At 44.5% G+C, this 19518-nt stretch overlaps 1 protein-coding gene across 1 annotated transcript in view; it reads right to left on the bottom strand.

Annotated features, from left to right (window-relative positions):
* The window catches only part of HACD1 (3-hydroxyacyl-CoA dehydratase 1), an 80196-nt gene extending 68176 nt beyond the window's left edge, over positions 1–12020 (bottom strand). The window contains exon 1 of the mRNA XM_040433039.1: positions 11864–12020. Coding sequence (XP_040288973.1) covers positions 11864–11979 — 116 coding nt within the window. The 5' untranslated portion in view covers positions 11980–12020. The remainder of the gene's footprint in view (positions 1–11863) is intronic.
* Between the last annotated feature and the right edge of the window lie 7498 nt (positions 12021–19518).

The following is a 19518-nucleotide window of genomic DNA, read 5'->3' as shown; positions in this document are numbered from 1 at the left end:
GGGCTCATGCACACGACCTTTGTCGGCCGGTACCCATATTGCATATTGGAATGGTGGGAGGAGTGCTTACGTGGTTTTCTGTCCGTGCCTCCGCACCTCCAAAAAAATGGAACATGTTCTATTTTTTTGCGGTGCGGATGGATCACGGACCCATTCAAGTTGAATAGGTCTGCATCCGTCTGTGACAGCGACGCGGATGGTGCCCGTGCACTGAGGACTGCAATGCATGGAACGGCTGGCACACCATGCCCTAATCAGGTGCCAAAGCTGCGTCTTCTTTGCTAACCGATATATAGCATTTTTCTATGCAGGTGAAGGGTGCTTTCCCACACAGCGGGCCACATTTACTAACATGAGTGCATGTAGACCCTGATGTAGACCCTGCAGCGCGTGCCAACACTACGTAGGAGATGAGTCCCATGCTGCTCACTGTCCTCTGCTTCCCCCATCTTCTGAAAAACGCAGCATGCTGGAGCTGTTGGTGTTTTTTCAGGTGCTTCCACATCACCTTCTTTATAGAGGTAAAACAGCATAAAGAAAATGATGGCGCTAAGACACCTTGGACCAGATGGCGTCAGCTTAGCCCAGCTGTCTAGACCAGCACCAGATTTATCACAGGGGCTCAGGCTGGATAATACATGTGGTGCAGGGATAGACCCTTTTCTCTGACTCTATACCAACTCTTGTTTGGCTTACTTTGAGATACACTTTTACACCAGAATTGTGGTGCACTTTTTGTGCAAAATGGCGCATCTTAGGCCCACACCTTTCCAGCAAAGCTCTGCTCTTTTCTACGAAGCCCCAGCCTCTTGTCAAGCATGTTGGAAAACAGTGTAGAAATCTTAGATGGGGCAATTGCGCCACTTTAGACTTTTGGTGCAGATACATTTGTAAATCAGGGTTACTGTGTGCAAAATATGGGGGAAAAAGTTCAAAAAGTAGCAAAAACTGCTGATGGCAAAAAAAAAGAAAAAACAAAATGTACTTATTCTGCCAATTTTTACTTAGGGTATAAAACACCCTAATATTGCCATATAGCTCCCATGTAAAACTACTGTACAATGCAATTCTCTGGGGCTCCCATCCTTACACCTTGAAAAAAAAAAAAGTCTTCTCTGTCCTAAAACAGAGCAAGTAGAAATTAAATTGTACCTCTGTAATTTTGGGAAGGGGAGCGGGGTCTTGTAAGAAAGTTTCCATTAATTAGACATTTTTTTGTTTAGTAGCTGATCTCCTTCTACATCCACAGATTTCATGGATACTTGTCTCTATGACCATGCCATCTTGCACTCCATACCCGAGAAATTCCCGCCTGGACTCGAATACCTCATCTTCACCTTCAAGGACCTCGGACTCAAAATAAACCCTTGGCTGGTCCATCTGATCTGCTTACTTCACCCAGCGTCTTTACTATGTTGTCAGGGTATGGGATTTAATATTCTTGAAAACTGTGCTGAATATATTGCCACTCACTGGTGAAAAGGGCAGTTTAGGGGTACAGTAGGACTTTCTTGTTTGACTTCCATCCTGTGAAGAACCCATTCCTGCTACTGAAGGTACTGTAAAATGCACAACAAGATCTACTATGTTCTGACTTGTTATAGTGGGCACCTATAAGGCTGCGTTCACACGGGCGAGTATTCCGCGCGGGTGCAATGCGGTAGGTGAACGTATTGCACCCGCACTGAATCCGGACCCATTCATTTCAATGGGGCTGTTCAGATGAGCGGTGATTTTCACGCGTCACTTGTGCGTTGCGTGAAAATCGCAGCATGCTCTATATTCTGCGTTTTCACGCAACGCAGGCCCCATAGAAGTGAATGGGGTTGCGTGAAAATCGCAAGCATCCGCAAGCAAGTGCGGATGCTGTGCGATTTTCACGCATGGTTGCTAGGTGACAGTCTATTCACTGTATTATTTTCCCTTATAACATGGTTATAAGGGAAAATAATAGCATTCTGAATACAGAATGCATAGGAGTGATCAATTGAGGGTTAAAAAAAATAAAAAAAAATTAACTCACCTTCTCCGTTTGTTCGCGTAAGTCCCGGTCTCTTCTTTACTTCTCAAAAGATGAACTATGGGCTAAAGGACCTTTGGTGACGTCAGATCACATGCTCCAATCACATGGTCCATCACCTCGGTGATGGACCATGTGATTGGAGCATGTGATCTGACGTCACCAAAGGTCCTTTAGCCCATAGTTCATCTTTTGAGAAGTAAAGAAGAGACCGGGACTTACGCGAACAAACGGAGAAGGTGAGTTAATTTTTAATTTTTTTTTAACCCTCAACTGATCACCTACTAAGCATTCTGTTTTCAGAATGCTATTATTTTCCCTTATAACCATGTTATAAGGAAAAATAATAACATCTACACAACACCGAACCCAAACCTGAACTTCTGTGAAGAAGTTCGGGTCTGGGTGCCACAGTCGGTTTTTTATCACGCGCGTGCAAAACACATTGCACCCGCGCGATAAAAACTGAACATCGGAACGCAATTGCAGTCAAAACTGACTGCAATTGCATTCCTACTCGCGCGGGTTTGCCGCAACACACCGGGACGCATCCGGAACTAATCCGGACACGCTCGTGTGAACGCAGCCTAAGAAGGTGGGAATATTCATACACCATAAACCTAGGCCCTTGGAGTAGTGAAAGGGTCTGAGACTACTGGTTCCTTCCCAGATGAATGAACCAGCGTCTCCCTGAGGCCTAGTAAACAACGAGCAAATGAGAACAACAAAATACAAAGAGAAGTACACTTATCTTCAATAGAAAATGGATGAGCAGGGAACTCAGATGAGAACCACACACCAGCTCTTCCAACTCCAGGCAGATAATATCAACCGCATGGTATGAAGTCTGAACCCAGACTAAATAGAGGAGCAGTAATGACCAGACCACAAGCTGCACCTGAGACAAGAGGTGTGGTCATTACCAACAACAACACTGCAACAAGTGAAAACAGAGAGACTGTCAGATAAACTCACGTGCAGCCAGTCTCTCAAATCTTCTAACCTCTATCATGGGAGGGACCGTGACAATACCATCTGACTGTAACCATCAAGCTTATTGCCCCATGTTTGAACAGGAAAGCCATTGTTCAAGTTGCTTCAGTTGTCCAATTGTTTAACAGGGTACCAGGCGTACCACTCATGGGCCCAAAAAAAATCCTTGTTTAGGTCTGATCCCCTACACAAGTCACTAAAATAGTGAGCCAAAGCAAAGAATCACTACCAAAGTGAGCATCTTGCTCTGGTGGACTTGGCCTGTTCACTTATTCAGTGGTTGCCCATTTATTCTACTGGCCAGAGCTTAGTACTATATTTCTTCTGCAATTGCTGCTATTGGGTAAAAGCATGGCCCTCAGCCACTACCCGGGACATAAAAGCTGATTGCATGGCGGCCTCAATCTAAGACCTCTTTTCCACGTCTGTGAATCACGGATGTGTGCTCTCTGTGGTCTCCACATATGCAGTGACTATATTATGTGTTTTTACACGTCAGTGGTTTTCCATGGACCATAAACCCATGGTGACATCAAGGAAGCATGCCCAATTTTCCTCCATGATTACGTATCGGTGGCTCTTTGGTTAGAACTGGTACCTTGCAGCGCTGGGGTCCAGAATTGAAATCTGACCAAGGACAACATCTGCATGGAGTTTATTTGTTCTCCCCATGTTTGCGTGGGTTTCCTCCCACACTACAAAGACATACTGATAGGAAACTTAGATTGTGAGCCCCATTGGGGACCGCATGATGCTGATGTCTGTAGAGCGCTACGGAATATAGTAGCGCTATATAAGTGAGTATAATAAATAAATATTATAGCCCATAGTCCATAAAAAGCACAGACATGTTTGGTCCGTGGTTTTCATGGATCGTTGCTAGGAAATTCATTTGCAGCCTAGCAGAGTCAGTGGAATACAGATGACACACGGAGAGCAAAAAACTGACCTTGAATGACATCTTCACAGATGAACCACTGACCCATTTAGTCATGGATGTCATCATGGGCATGGATGTGTGAAAGAGCCCTTAAAGGGGTATTCCCATCTTCATTTTTCATACTTACCTTCCTCCAGCGCGACGTTCACTTCCTGGATTCGGCGGTGCTTGATTGAAGTCTTCTTCCGGCCGGGCCGCGCTTGCGCAGCAGACTGAAGTTTTTCTCCCGGCCGGGCCGAGCAATGTATTGAACGCGCACGCGCCATTGTGACTTATTCCTGACCTGTATAGTACAGAGCCGGCGTGCGCGTTCGCGGCTCTGTACTATACTGGCCAGGAAGAAGTCATCATGGCGCATGCGCGGCGGCGTGTGCGTTCAGGACATTGTGCGGCCCGGCCGGGAGAGAATCTTCAGTCTTCTGCGCAAGCGCGGCCCGGCGGGATTCGACAGGAGAGGTGGCCGTAACCAGGGGAGACGAAAGACAACAATCAGGTAAGAGGGGACTTATTTTCTCAAAAAGGGTGGAAATTGGGTAATAAAATGTATTTAGAAAAATGATCACTGTCAAATCATTAAGAGATTTAACAGTGATCATTGTGATGGGAATACCCCTTTAAAGGCAATGTTATAATAGTATAAGTGCTTGTAAGGTATGGAAACATGAAGCTAAATTCTGCTGTGGATCTCGTTGTGGAACAGCAGAAAAGTTGATGAGTTTTTAAGAAATCTTGCAAAAAAAAAAAAAAAAAACCTGCAGCAGATGTCACTCTTTGCAATCCACAGTGGAATTACTGTCGCTGTGTGTATGTTCAGAAAGTTATATACACATTGGTTAAAGGGAATCCGTCCCCATGAAAATGCAATGTAAGGTACAGGCAGCATGTTATAGGGCAGGAGGAGCTGAGCAGACTGATATATAGTTATGTTGGAAAAGATTCAGTAGAACTTGTATTTAATTGATTTATATTTCTGCTCATTCTGGACTTTGAAGTCCAGGAGGCGGTCCTATCAGTGATTGACAGCCTTCCCTCTATGACTGTGTATACAGAGATAGCTGTCAATCACTGATAGGACCGCCTCCTGGACGTCACAGCCCAGAATGTGCAGGCATTTAAATGTATAAAATACAAGTTTTACCGAATCTTTTCCCACAAAAGTATCAGGAGTGCACCACCAATGAGGCCAGGTGAGGCGATCGCCTCAGGCAGCACCAGGTAGGGGCAAGAGAGGGGCAGCCATAGGGCCATGGGCTGAAGGGCAGGGGTTAGGTTAAGATATTTGCATTGGGGAGGGTGGGGCGATATTTTAGTTTTCGCCTCAGGCAGCAGAAAGGCTAGGTTAACCCCTGAAAACTATTCATCAATCTGCTCAGCTCCTCCCGCAGATCAGACACCATGTTCAACGTGACAGGTTCCCTTTAACCCCTTAGTGACCAAGCAAAATTTTTTTTTTTTATGCATTTCAAGGGCTATAACTTTTTTGTTTTTTCATCAATGTACTTGTATGAGGTCTTATTTTATGCAGGACAAGTTATCGTTTTTAATGCACCATTTTAAGTACATGTAATGATTGATTAAAGCAAGCTGTTTAGCTAAAACCCCCTTTGTTTACGTCAGTAAAAAGGTCTATTAGTCGTCACTAATGGGCTAAATAATACCGAGGCAGAAATCTGAGTCTGAATCCCGTATTTCTGTCACAGATTTGTAGTTTGCCAAAATGCCATCTGTGTGTGGTCCAAGAGAAGTTAAATAGGGTAAATGTGAACAAAGCCGCGGGCCCAGATGGATTACACCCAAGAGTGCTTAAAGAGCTCAGTTCAGTCATTGCTGTGCCCCTGTTTATAATTTTGAAGGATTCTCTAGGGACTGGTACAGTGCCAAGTGATTGGCGCAAGGCAAACGTGGTGCCCATATTCAAAAAAGGATCAAGGTCCTCCACAGGTAATTATAGACCTATAGGCTTGGAAAGTATAGTTTGTAATTGGATTGAAAACTGGCTGAAGGACCGTGTCCAGAGAGTTGTGGTCAATGATTCCTATTCAGAATGGTCCCAGGTTATAAATGATGTACCCCAAGGTTCAGTGCTGGGACCTTTATTATTTAATTTATTTATTAATGATATCGAGGACGGGATTAATAGCACCATATCTATTTTGCAGATGACACTAAGCTGTGTAGAACTGTACGGTCTATGGAAGATGTCCACACACTACAAGCTGACTTGAACACTCTGAGTGATTGGGCATCAACTCGGCAAATGAGGTTTAATTTGGACAAATGTAAAGTTCTGCATCTTGGCAGTAATAATCTCCGTGCTTCATATGTCCTAGGTGATGTAGCACTGGAAGAGTCACTTATAGAGAAGGATTTGGGTGTCCTTGTGTATGGTAGATTAAATTACAGCATACAATGTCAAATCAGCTGCTTCTAAGGCCACCAAAATATTGTCATGCATTAAACGAGGCATGGACTCGCAGGGCAGGGAAGAAGCGCTGGTGCGGCCTCATCTGGAATACGCAGTCCAGTTCTGGGCACCAGTACATAGAAAGGATGCTCTGCAGCTGGAAAAAGTACAGAGGCGAGCGACTAAAATAATAAGGGGCATGGAGGGTCTTAGTTTTAAAGAAAGATTAAAAGAATTGAATGTATTTAGTCTTGAGAAGAGACGTCTAAGGGGGGACATGATTAACCTTTACAAGTATATAAATGGGCCATACAAAAAATACGGCGAAAAGCTGTTCCATGTAAAATATGCTCAAAAGACAAAGGGAGGGTGCCTGGTCCATAACAAAAGGTTAGAAATTGATGGAAACCCCATCAAAATGGTTTGCAAACAGAATTAAGAGCATAGCTGGATGCTTCTTAGACTCCTATTATGTACAACATACAATAGACAACCACACAAAGGCTGTATGCCAAAAGCCAGGTATGTGCAAGCCATCAATCTATCCATGAGACAGATGAGAGGCTTAGGCTACTTTCACACTGGACGGATACAAGCGTTTGCATTATCGATGCGGATCCGTCTGTGCAGATACAAGACGGATCCGCACCGAACGCCAGTGTGAAAGTAGCCTTAGTCAGCATACCTTACAATGGCAGCCTTGTGCACTATGAGATATTCCAAACCAGCTCTCATCTGACTGAGAACTAGTAAGCCTCAAATTTATTTTGCATCTGTTGGATGGCTTGGGTGGACCTGCACACCTAGATCAATATCATTAGGGCGACAAAAAGTTTTCCGATTATCCTAACATAATATTCAATAACCTTTCTGTCATAAGACTATGAAAACCAATAGATGGCGCTATTGAGTTATGAACAGCGCCCTCTATTGGTTTCACAGTCTTATGACAAGAATATGTCTTATCATAAGACTATGAAATCAATAGAGGGCTCTGTTCATAATCATAACTCAATAGCACCCTCTATTGGTTTCATAGTCTTCTGACAAGAATATTTGTCTTGTTCTAAGATTATGAAACCAATAGAGGGTGATGTTCATAACTCAATAGCGCCATCTTTTGGTTTTGATAGTCTTATGACAGCTGAAAACAAGGCAGATTCTGCTCATTTGCATGTCTTTACCATAAGCCCATGTTTATGCAAATGAGTTTTTTTTATAGAAAGGTTATTGAATATTATGTTAGGACAATCGGAAAACTTTTTGTCGCCCTAATGATATTGATCTAGGTGTGCAGGTCCACCCAACAGAAGCTAAATAACTTTGAGATTTACTGGTCCTCAGTCAGATGAGAGCTGGTTTGGAATATCCCATAGTGCACAAGGCTGCCATTGTAAGGTATGCTGACTAAGCCGGTCATCTGTCTCATGTATAGATTTGATGGCTTGCACATACCTGGCTTTTGGCATACAGCCTTTGTGTGGTTGTCTATTGTATGTCGAACATAATAGGAGTCTAAGACGCATCCAGCTATGCTCTTAATGCTGTTTCCAAACCATTTCAATGGGGTTTCCATCAATTTCTAACCTTTTTTTATGGACCAGGCCCCCTCCCCTCTTCCGAGCAGGGGGTGCCTGGTTGTCTCCCATTGACTTCCATTATACTCGGGTGCTCGTCCGAGCACACGAATATAGCAATGTGTTCGGGCCGAACACCCGAATACTTTGGTGCTCGCTCATCACTAGCGGGGATCCGAAAGTTAAACTCTCCTAAGGTTTGCAAGGGTGAGGTTTAGAGCCCTTTGGCTTCCAACGGTTTTACACTGAGGTTTCTGTATCTCTGAACTCACTGAAATAAGTGAGATTGTAATGTCCATTGGCTACACTCATGGAGATCCAAGCTGACAGAAGCTCAAGGGGCACAGCACTCATCAGGGTACCTCTTCTTCTCATTTATATTAGTGATCGACGAGGATCTCTGCTCACAGACAACCACTCAATGACATCTCAGAAGATGTTTAAAGGTGGACATACCCTTAAATCCCAGGTATTCACAAAACCTTTAGAATATGCACATGAAACAAGCATGGTCATTCATCTTAATTACTTCATGAAGACTCCGAAGGCCAAAAATGTACAACCTCTTAAAGATGTTGAAAGCTTTGCCTAGACGTCACTCGAAACAACCAGTTACCAGATTATACATCCATATAAAGTTCCTCCTAAATATCTTTGTGCTTTAGATTTAAAAAATAAGTTAGACCATGGCCACCCAAGTCAATAGTGGTCACTGGTGTTGAGCGAATCAAAGTTAAGGAAGTGGAATTCGATCCGAACTTCAGGTAAAATTCGATTTGCCGCGATGCCGAACTTCCTGGCGCTTTGTAGTAACAAATCAATTTTTCCTGAAATGGCAGTAAAAAAAAAAAAAAAAAAATAATATATATATATATATATATATATATATATATATATATATATATATATATATATATATATATATATATATACTCACCTCATCCATTTGATTGTGGAGAAACCGTCACGCGTGCTGACATGTGACATCACTACGTTGGGCAGGTGTGGTCACAGCGCACGACCAGTGGGATGAGTTGATCAGCCCACGCCCCAATTAACGCGTTTTCTTCAATCAAGATGTCTTTGACGGCCCCTCACGATCAAATGGTTGAGGTGAGTGTATATATTTTTTTGTTTTGACCCCTGATTAACCTGAATGTGACTCTCAGATGACACGATCAGTGTTGAACTCGATATCTGAGGGGTTAAATGACCGGGATTGGGGGGGGGGTGGGGGTCGGCGATTAACATTCTCCATCATTGTGCCCACCCCATACAGTGGAATGCAATCTGTTAAGAAGTAATTTGTAACGAATCGAATTTCTAGACAAAATTTGACGAAGCGGTCTAATCGAATTTTTTTAAACTTCGCTCATCTCCAGTGGTCACCTTTCCCAGGCCTCAGCTGACACCTTATGAGAGACTGTGCAGAGCGCTATATCCTGCCATCAGATAATGTTAAAGGGGATATATTGAAAGAGATAATTATTTTAATTATCACATCGGTGGAGGTCTGAGTCCAGGCACCGGTTAGCTGTTTCAGAGTGCCCGGATTCTTCTAACAGCTGATTGGTGGGGGTCCTGTGTATCGGACCCCCACAGATCTGATATTGATGATCTATCTTAAGATTAGGTAATCAATATCTTTTCCCAGATAACTTCTTTATGCTCAAGAGTAATAGCTCAAGATAATATAGGAGGGGATTTGTAACTTATAACCAGTGTCTGAGTAGAGTGCCTTAAGTCCCCCAATAGAGATGATTGTATGGGGGGGTCATATATCAAACTGGTTTATTTTCCAAAGGAGCTGTTCTACAATGAAAGGTGGAATCTGATTGGTTGCTATGGGCAACTAAGCCAGTTCCACTTTACACTAGCTTGATAAATGACCCCCATATGTGTCCACCCTCCATCTATACATTGTACTCACAGGCCGTATCATTAATAACATCTAATGGGTTATTCGTGTCTTGTCCCATAAGAAATAGACCCTTGTGACAAAAAAACTAATGGGTTGTCTTCTGCTGGACCTTTGGGATCCATTATTATGTCTGGGCCCATCTGAAGTTCCTTCAGTACTGGACCAGTCCAAGCTTAAGGACTCATGCACCCAACCGACCATATGTATTTTGTGGTCCACAAAACACGGATTCGCATAAAATACGGATGACGTCCGTGTGACATCCGTACTGCATCCATTTTTTTTTTTTGCGGATCCATTGTAACAATGCCTATGCTTGTCCACAAAATGGGCAAGAATAGGACATGTTCTACCTTTTTTTGTAAAACGGCCATGCGGAAATAGAATGCCAACGGCCATTTCCGTTTTTTCGCGGGCCGCAAAAAGACCAGAATGGACACAGAAAAAAAATACGTTTGTGTGCACACACGCAGGTGCCATCCATTTTTAAAATGGACAGCACTGACTGGTGTAAAGTAGAAGTGGATAAGTTGCCCATAGCAACCAATCAGATTCCGCCTTTCATTATTCACAGCTCCTTTAGAAAATGAAAGGTGGAATCTGATTGGTTGCTATGGGCAACACAGTCAGTTTGCCTTTACATCAGTTTTGATAAATCTCCCCCTTTGGGTTTATGCACATGGGCGTTTTTTCTCAAACGAAAACTGCTTCCGATGCCAGCACAGCCGCCACTGCATCTCCCCGTCGTGCGAATAAAAATATCTGGTGTTGGGGAGGGGGCAGCCAATACCAGGCCTCGACGTAATCAAGCCTCCATAGCTTCACCCGCGATGCTAGGGAGGCTCGTTCCCGTCACGGCCTGCTATTGGCTGCCCCCTCCCTAGGTGTTTTCATCTGCACGACGGGGAGATGCAGCGGCGGCTGTGTCGCCATCAGAAGCGACGCGGGTGCCGGGGAGCGAGGTAAGTACAATCTGTGTGAGGGACCCGGGCATATGGGGGGGCATTATAGGTCTTGGATAACCCCTTTAAACATATTTTTTTTAATTGGTCTTATATATTATTCTAATTTTCTTAGATCCTGACTTTTGGGTTTTCTTTAGCTGTAAGACATAATCAGGAACATTAAAAGAAATAAGATAAGTGCTTGAATAAGATCCCTCCGTGTGTAATAAATCAACTTTTCAATGATCTTCTGCCCCTGTAAAGACTATGCAAAATACCGTCAGGCTAAAGCACTACGCCGGACTTATCGCACTTTAAAAAAACAGACGAGCGTGATAAATGACCCCCATTATGTACTGATGTCGCCCTATGCAAATCCTAGGCCACCCATAAAACCTGCATCAGTTCCGCCTGCTATTAACCCTTTAACCCATTCAAAAAAGCAAAAGAGATGGGCCCGAGAGACTTTATCGCAGCGTGCAGAATGTAAAGCCGCCTCTTATTTTAGCATTAATACGCCGCGAACGTTACAACTATGTTAAGTTGAGGGAGACATGCTTCTGTTACAGTAAAATGTGCCGAGGGAAGCACTTTCCCCGCCTACTGGCTTCTCAGGCTATACTTAACCTCGGCGACCGGCAGTAGGTTGACGCAGCTGCTGCAATGAACCGTATTAGGAAATGCAACTCGGGTGAGCAGCAAACTTGTCCGTTCACCATTACTTTCTTTTCCTTCGGTTTCCAGCGAATGACTTTGTCAATAAAGCTTTACAAGTCAAAACCAAACTTTTTTTTTTTAAGCATGCTTCTATTTATGCTTTATATCATCCATATAATAATATAACACATGGACTGTAATAAGGACACTTAGTTGCCCTTCTCTACCAGCCCCATAAAGTTCTACGGCAAACTTCAAATTTGCAACAAATTTAGCTTGGCAAAATGAAAATGACCCATTGTCCATAGGATCCTGCGGCTTCTATGGATTGGGGGGGGGGGGGGGGGGGGGGGGCGCTGGCAGGAATAGGGCGAGCAGTAACGGAAGTTTGGTAGGGTGGTACCTACCCCGCAGTCATGGCAATGTTGTAAAAGGTGAGCCATGCCGTCGCCACAGCTCCGATGGGTTTTTTCCTGGTGTTGTCCTTCTCCTCCACGGAGCCCTCGTCCTCACTTGATGCCATGGCTTCTCAGGCACAGGCTGCGGGGTCAGGCTGCAGTGTGAAGCGAGGCTGACAGCTGGGGCTGACAAATCTCACATTCGGTGGCACATGGACCCTCCAATAATAGAGCACAAGGGAGGAGCCATTCAGTAGCTTTGTCTGGCTCTTCCTAGCAGTCAATGAGATGTAAAATAAGATCTAGACTCAGGACAATTTTGGCCGCAATGTTTTTGATTTTCCCTCCTCGCCTTTCAAGAGCCATAACTTTTTTTATTTTTCCGCTGACCTCCGAGAGTTCGTTGGTTGCAGGACAAGTTGTAATTTCCAATACCAATTATTTAATGCACCATATAATGTTTAGCAAAACTGTAACAAAATGGTTTGTGGGGTGAAAAAAAAACAAAAAACACCACAATTCTGCCTTTGTCATTTGGGTTTCGTCTTTACCGCCTCTTTTGGACGTCAGTCATTATGGATGTGTACTGTCGGTGCTCTCCACAGACCACTCACCTATCAGTTGACTTTAAAGTGGTTTTCTGAGACTTATATACTGATGACCCATCCATCAGTATCGAATTGGTGGTCTGATACCCGGGACACCCACAGATCAGTTTGTTTGAGAAGGCACTGGTGCTCGCACTAGCGCCACGGCCTTATCCAGCTTTTCCTAGGTCAGTGACGACATGTTCATGCAGCCCAGACACATAGAAGTAAATAGGGCTGAGCTGCGATACCAAGTACAGCCACTATACAATGTACGGCGCTGTGCTTGGTGAGCTGCGAGAAGGCCGTGGCGTGACTGCGAGCGCCTGTTCAGCAGGGGTCCCAAGTGCTGAACCCCCACCGATCAGATACCGATGCCCTATTCAGAGGATAGGGCATCAGTATAAAAATCTAGCTAGGGCTACACGGCAACTTCTTGTTGCAGAAAAGTCACATATATTTTTTTTATAATGATAGTCAATGGTGTCGAACGGCGACAATACCTATCCTTGTCTGCAAAAAGAATAGGGCATGTTCTATTTTTTTTCGGGGCTACGGAACGGTGTGCTCTCCGCATTTTTTGCGGACCCATTGAAATGAATGGGTCCTCATCCAATCCGCAAAAAAAATGGAATGGACACGGAAACAAAATACGTTGGTGGGAATTGAATGTAGCCTAAGGCCTCATGCACACGACCGTTGCTGTGTTCCGTGTCCGTTGTTCCGTTTTCTGTGATTTTCTGCGGACCCATTGACTTTCAATCGGTTCGTTGAAAACTCAGAAAATGCACCGTTTGTCATCCGCGTCCGTGATCCGTGTTTCCAGTCCATCAAAAAAATAGGACCTGTCCTATTTTTTTCACGGACAACGGTTCGCGGACCCATTCAAGTCAATGGGTCCGTGAAAAAAAACAGGAGGCACACAAGATTGTCATCCGCGTCCGTGATCCGTGTCGGTTTTTTTCCTATCATTTTCAAGGCAAACTTGACTTAGATTTTTTTTTCACTTTTCATGTCTGGTGATCCTCCAAAAATCAAGGAAGACACACGGAAACAAAAACGGAAACGGATCACGGAACAACGGAACCCCGTTTTGCGGACCGTCAAAAAATACTGTCGTCTGCATGAGGCCTTAATCTGCGGAAAAAAATAGAACATGTCCTATTCTTGTCCATTTTGCGGATAAGGATAGAACATTTCTAGGGGAGTGTAAAAAAAAATGGCAGCATGCACTCGGCCGAGATTAGTATTTTGCAGATCCGTGATTTGCGGACGGCAAAACCGCAATCGTGTGCATGAGCCCTAAATCACGTGATATTTTAGTAGATCAGATAGTTTCAGACACAGTGATACTATTTATGTTTATTTTTCAATTTTTATTTTTGCATGTTTAATATGATGGGGAAATGAGGGTGATTCAAATATATATAAAGATTTTTTATTTTTTTTAAACAATATTTTAGTGACTTCTATTTTCTGGTGAATGGTGATTTTACTGGCATTCTATTACACCATGCCAGAAGCAGGGAGTAATGGGAGTCTTAGCATGGCGGGTCTAGGGGGCCTTCACAAGGATCCTGGCTTCCATCAGAACTGCTCAGAACCCCACAATCAGAGTTAGCCCCTCGCAGATGCTGTGTTTGCTATTGACTGTGGCATCTGAGGGGTTATACTGGCGGAGGGACTGAATGGCAGCGGCAGGTGGGTAACAGCTGTAGGACAGAGCCGCCATCTGCCGAGTCCCTCGCACACCTGTGTACAAAGGGGTTAAAATCCCCTTCAAAACAGTTCTGACCTGTTGCCAAATGGCACCTATCAGTAAAGGGATTTCATCTCCTATGCACAGGATAGATGATAGCAGGATGTGGGGGGGAGGGGGTCTGACTGCCAGGACCATGCAGGATCCTGAGGGGCCCCTGAGTCACTTCTCTGAATGGAGCAGTAGTGCGCGTCAGTCCACCTCTCCATTCACTTATCTAGGGCTAACATAGACAGAAATGAATGGAGCAATGGATTGACATGCACACTAGCCCTACATTCAGAGGGGGGCGTGCCTAGTTTGTGCGGTCCCAGTGGTCAAACCCCCCTCGAAATCTGCTATTTATTGGGTAGATGGGTGCTAAATAATTTAGGGACTCTATACTGACAGGGAATGTCCCACAGGATTGGCGCGTGGCAAATGTGGTGCCAATATTCAAAAAGGGTCCAAAAACAGAGCCTGGAAACTATAGGCCGGTAAGTCTAACATCTGTTGTGGGTAAACTGTTTGAAGGTTTTCTGAGAGATGCTATCTTAGAGCATCTTAACGGAAATAAGCAAATAACGCCATATCAGCATGGCTTCGTGAGGGATCGGTCATAGCAAACTAATTTGATCAGTTTCTATGAGGAGGTAAGTTCTAGACTTGACAGCGGCGAATCAATGGATGTCGTATATCTGGACTTCTCCAAAGCATTTGACACTGTACCTCATAAAAGGTTAGTATATAAAATGAGAATGCTCGGACTGGGAGAAAACGTCTGTATGTGGGTAAGTAACTGGCTCAGTGATAGAAAACAGAGGGTGGTTATTAGTGGTACACATTCAGATTGGGTCACTGTCACTAGTGGAGTACCTCAGGGGTCAGTATTGGGCCCTATTCTCTTCAATATATTTATTAATGATCTTGTAGAAGGCTGGCATAGTAAAATATAAATTTTCACAGATGACACTAAACTGTGTAAAGTAATATACACTGAAGATGACAGTATACAGCTACAGAGGGATCTGGATAGATTAGAGGCTTGGGCAGATAAGTGGCAGGTGAGGTTTAAGGCCGAATGCACACGGCCGTGTTCCGCGGCCGAGAGCGGTCCGTGGTATGCCGGGCTGGATTCCTGTTCAGAGCAGGAGTGCACGTCGTCATTGGTTGCTATGACGCCGTGCGCTTCATGCCGCCGCTACTGTACAGTAATACACTCGTATAGATCATACACTGCACTCGTGTGCATTCGGCCTAACACTGACAAATGTAAAGTTATGCACATGGGAAGGAATAATGCAAGTCACCCGTACATACTAAATGGTAAAACACTCGGTAACACTGACATGGAAAAGGGATCTAGGAATTTTAGTGAACAGCAAACTAAGCTGTAGAAACCAGTGTCAGGCAGCTGCTGCCAAGGCCAATAGGATAATGGGTTGCATCAAAAGGGGCAGGAGAAAAAAAAACACATCAAAACAGCATTAAAAAAAGTGTGAAAAACAGCGTCAGTATAAAAACCACATCCTAAAAAACTATAAGGAAGGTTTTTGTCAGCACAGAAAAAACACTGTGTGAACATACCCTTACCGATGGAAAATCTGCAGAGTAATAGAGCATCAATAAAGAAGAAAAGAGTTTAAAGGGGTTTTCCGAGATTTTTATACTGATCGGTGGGGGTCCGATATGTGGGACCCTGCCGATCGGCTGGTTGAGAAGGCAGCAGCGCTGCAGCTTTTCCTAGGTCACTGACGTCACACTCATCAGTCACATGTCCTAGGAGCAGCTCAGCCCCATAGACGTGAATGGGGCTGAGCTGCAATACCAAGCACGGCCACTATACAATGTACGGCGCTGTGCAGAGAAAAGGCTGTGGGGCCCACAGGAGCACTGCTGCCTTCTCAAACAGCTGATCGGCGGGGGTCCCGGGTGTCAGACCCCCACTGATCAGATACTAGGAAAACCCTTTTAACAACTGTCATCTACACTCTGTGGTCATTTTTTAAATGTGCAGCTAGTCAACTTATCTTGCAAATTTTCACTCCATTTAACTCTTTTTTTTCCATTATGCAGATTTCAAATCCACTCAGTGTGAACTACAGCCTGGATCGCCACTGAAAACAATAGGAGACGAAATGCAAGCGGCTATCATGCAGATTTTGGTGAGGAATACGTGCCAAAATCCATGAGAAAAATCTGCAGTAAGAACGTACCTCTAGTCGCCCTTCAAATGGGAAGTTCTACGGACATGGTTCCCAACTGTTGATGCACACGACTGTATTTATTTTGCGGTCCGCAAAAAATACGGATGTCATCCGTGTGCTTTTTGTATTTTGCGGAACGGAACAGCTGGCCCTTAATAGAACAATACTATCCTTGTCCGTAATGCGGACAATAATAGGACATGTTCTATTTTTTTGCAGAACGGAAATATGGCCATACGGAAACTAAATGCACACGGAGTAACTTTAAGTGAATGGTTCTGCATACGGACCGCAAAAAAAACGGAACGGACACGGAAAGAAAATACGTTTGTGTGCGTGAGCCCTTAGGAGGAGCCTCTTTCACACGAGCGATACGGATTGTGTCAACTTCTGTTTAGGGAGAAACTGATGGTTTTGCACACAAGTTCAATCAGTTTTTCTGCGATTGCGTTCAGTATGTGCGTTTTTCCCTGTCTGTATGTGGATTTCAAGTGTTTTTCGCACACGTGAAGAAAAGCTGAAGAATAAATCTACAATTCCTAGAAACATCAGTGAAAAACACATTGTATCCGGACTGCATGAATTTTTCATGCAAGCAGCAATCACTTTTACGGAACCATGGCTGGGGTGAAAAACGCACAATATTGGCCTCATGCACAAGACCGAAGCAGGTCCATGCCCCTATTGCGACCCACAAACAGTGGTTCTGCAATATATGGGCACAGGCCGCATGCACACCGTATTACGGATGCGGACCCCATTCAAGTGTCGGAAGATACGTAGCGGTGCGGAACGGAAACACAGATCGGAAGCACTACGGAGTGCTTTCATGGGTTTTCTGTCTGTGCCTCCACACCGTAAAAACGTAGTGCATGCGCCTTGGATGCGGATTGCGGCTTTCATTCAAGCGAATGGGTCCGGCGGGCATACGGTCGGTGGACCCATTCAAGTTCCTTGGTCCCTCATACAGTGTGACGACTACTCCGACCTAAGTGAGCGCTGATCGGCGAGCTGTAACGTCTCCGTCGTTATTTATGGACAGATCATGTAGATGGGCCTCGCAGTGATGGCTGACCTCTGGCTGTGGTGAAACTACAACTCCCAACACGCTCCATTCATTTCTATGGAGTTCTTGGGAGTCGTAGTTTTTCCATGGCTGGAGAGTCGGAGGTTTAGCCATCTAGATGCAAATCTTCCTATGCTGACCTCTAGTGGCTGATGACAGTACTGCTCAAAAAGTTATGGTCGGCGCTATATAGCTGATCGGTGGGTGTGCGGGGTGTCGGATCATAGCCAATCGGATACTCATGGCCTATCCTAAGGCCTCTTTCGCACGGTCAGTATTTTTGCATCAGTATTTGCAAGCCAAAACCAGTAGCGGGTCCAAAACACAGGAGAGGCACAAATATTTCTATTATATCTTTTCTCTGTAGGTTCCACTCCTGGTTTTGGCATATAAATACTGACCAAATACTGATGCAAAATACTGACTATGTGAAAGAGGCCTAAAATTAATTCTGGACAACCCCTTTAAGCATAAAAGAGGTTGGCAAAGGATCTCTAGCGCAGGGCTGTTACGGATAAATATGCCCTTTCTGTTTAGTATACCTTTAAATTAACCCCTGACGTCCCATTGCAACAGCCTGGAAGGGACTGGAGAAATGTCAGGTCCTCGCTGATTAAAGACAGGGATTAGCGACTGGGGAGGGTCCAACCTCTGGGCCCCCCACCGAGAACAGGGGCCCGTGATCCCCGTTTGAATGGAATGGCAGACACACACACGGCTATCTCGTGAAGCCCCTATTACAGTACAACATTGGAATTCAGGGGGCTCTTTAGACGGCCTCATGCACACGACCGTCTCCGTTTTGACTTCTGTGGGTCCGCGGTCTGCATTTTGCGTTCGGGAATAGGACATGTTCTATCTTTTTGCAGAACGGACACACGGATGCCGACATCTGTGGTTTTTTTTTTTGTGTGGACCCAAAGAAATGAATGGGTCCATGTGCAATCCTCCAAAAAATGCAGATCGGACACGGATGCAAAATATGGTCGTAAAAGAGACTGCACGGCTAGGGGCTGGATTTTATACACCTGTGGCAATGGGGCTAAATGAAACACCTGAATTCAATGATAAAGACGAGCGTCCTTATACTTTTCTCCATATAGCAGGTCAGTTTTCAGTGTAAAAAAAAAAAAAAAAAAAAGTCGCAAAGTCTTTTTGTTGAGACTTTTCAAACGTCTGTGCGACAATATTTTGTTGCACAAGCGCTTCTGTGACGCGTACAAGGGTGTGGCGGGGGCTGGGATGTTACCCACAAATATACCAACATTTACGTCTGGAAACGTTGGTGAAAAACTATTCCAGTCGGGGGCTGGAGTAGTTTTTACGCTTGGTGCACAGACTGCCGGAGGGGAAACAAAGACCGGCACAAAAAGGCAGTCTTTGTAAATGACCCCTATGGTATGTCTAACTATATACCGTGTGTGTATATACACTCGCCTAAAGAATTATTAGGAACACCATACTAATACGGTGTTGGACCCCCTTTTGCCTTCAGAACTGCCTTAATTCTACGTGGCATTGATTCAACAAGGTGCTGATAGCATTCTTCAGAAATGTTGGCCCATATTGATAGGATAGCATCTTGCAGTTGATGGAGATTTGAGGGATGCACATCCAGGGCACGAAGCTCCCGTTCCACCACATCCCAAAGATGCTCTATTGGGTTGAGATCTGGTGACTGTGGGGGCCATTTTAGTACAGTGAACTCATTGTCATGTTCAAGAAACCAATTTGAAATGATTGGAGCTTTGTGACATGGTGCATTATCCTGCTGGAAGTAGCCATCAGAGGATGGATACATGTTCTCATTCTGTTTACGCCAAATTCGGACTCTACCATTTGAATGTCTCAACAGAAATCGAGACTCATCAGACCAGGCAACATTTTTCAGTCTTCAACAGTCCAATTTTGGTGAGCTCGTGCAAATTGTATCCTCTTTTTCCTATTTGTAGTGGAGATGAGTGGTACCCGGTGGGGTCTTCTGCTGTTGTAGCCCATCCGCCTCAAGGTTGTGCGTGTTGTGGCTTCACAAATGCTTTGCTGCATACCTCGGTTGTAACGAGTGG

This window comes from Bufo bufo, chromosome 5, assembly GCF_905171765.1.
Source record: "Bufo bufo chromosome 5, aBufBuf1.1, whole genome shotgun sequence".
Lineage (NCBI taxonomy): Eukaryota > Metazoa > Chordata > Amphibia > Anura > Bufonidae > Bufo > Bufo bufo.
This window is presented reverse-complemented; position numbering and strand designations above follow the sequence as displayed.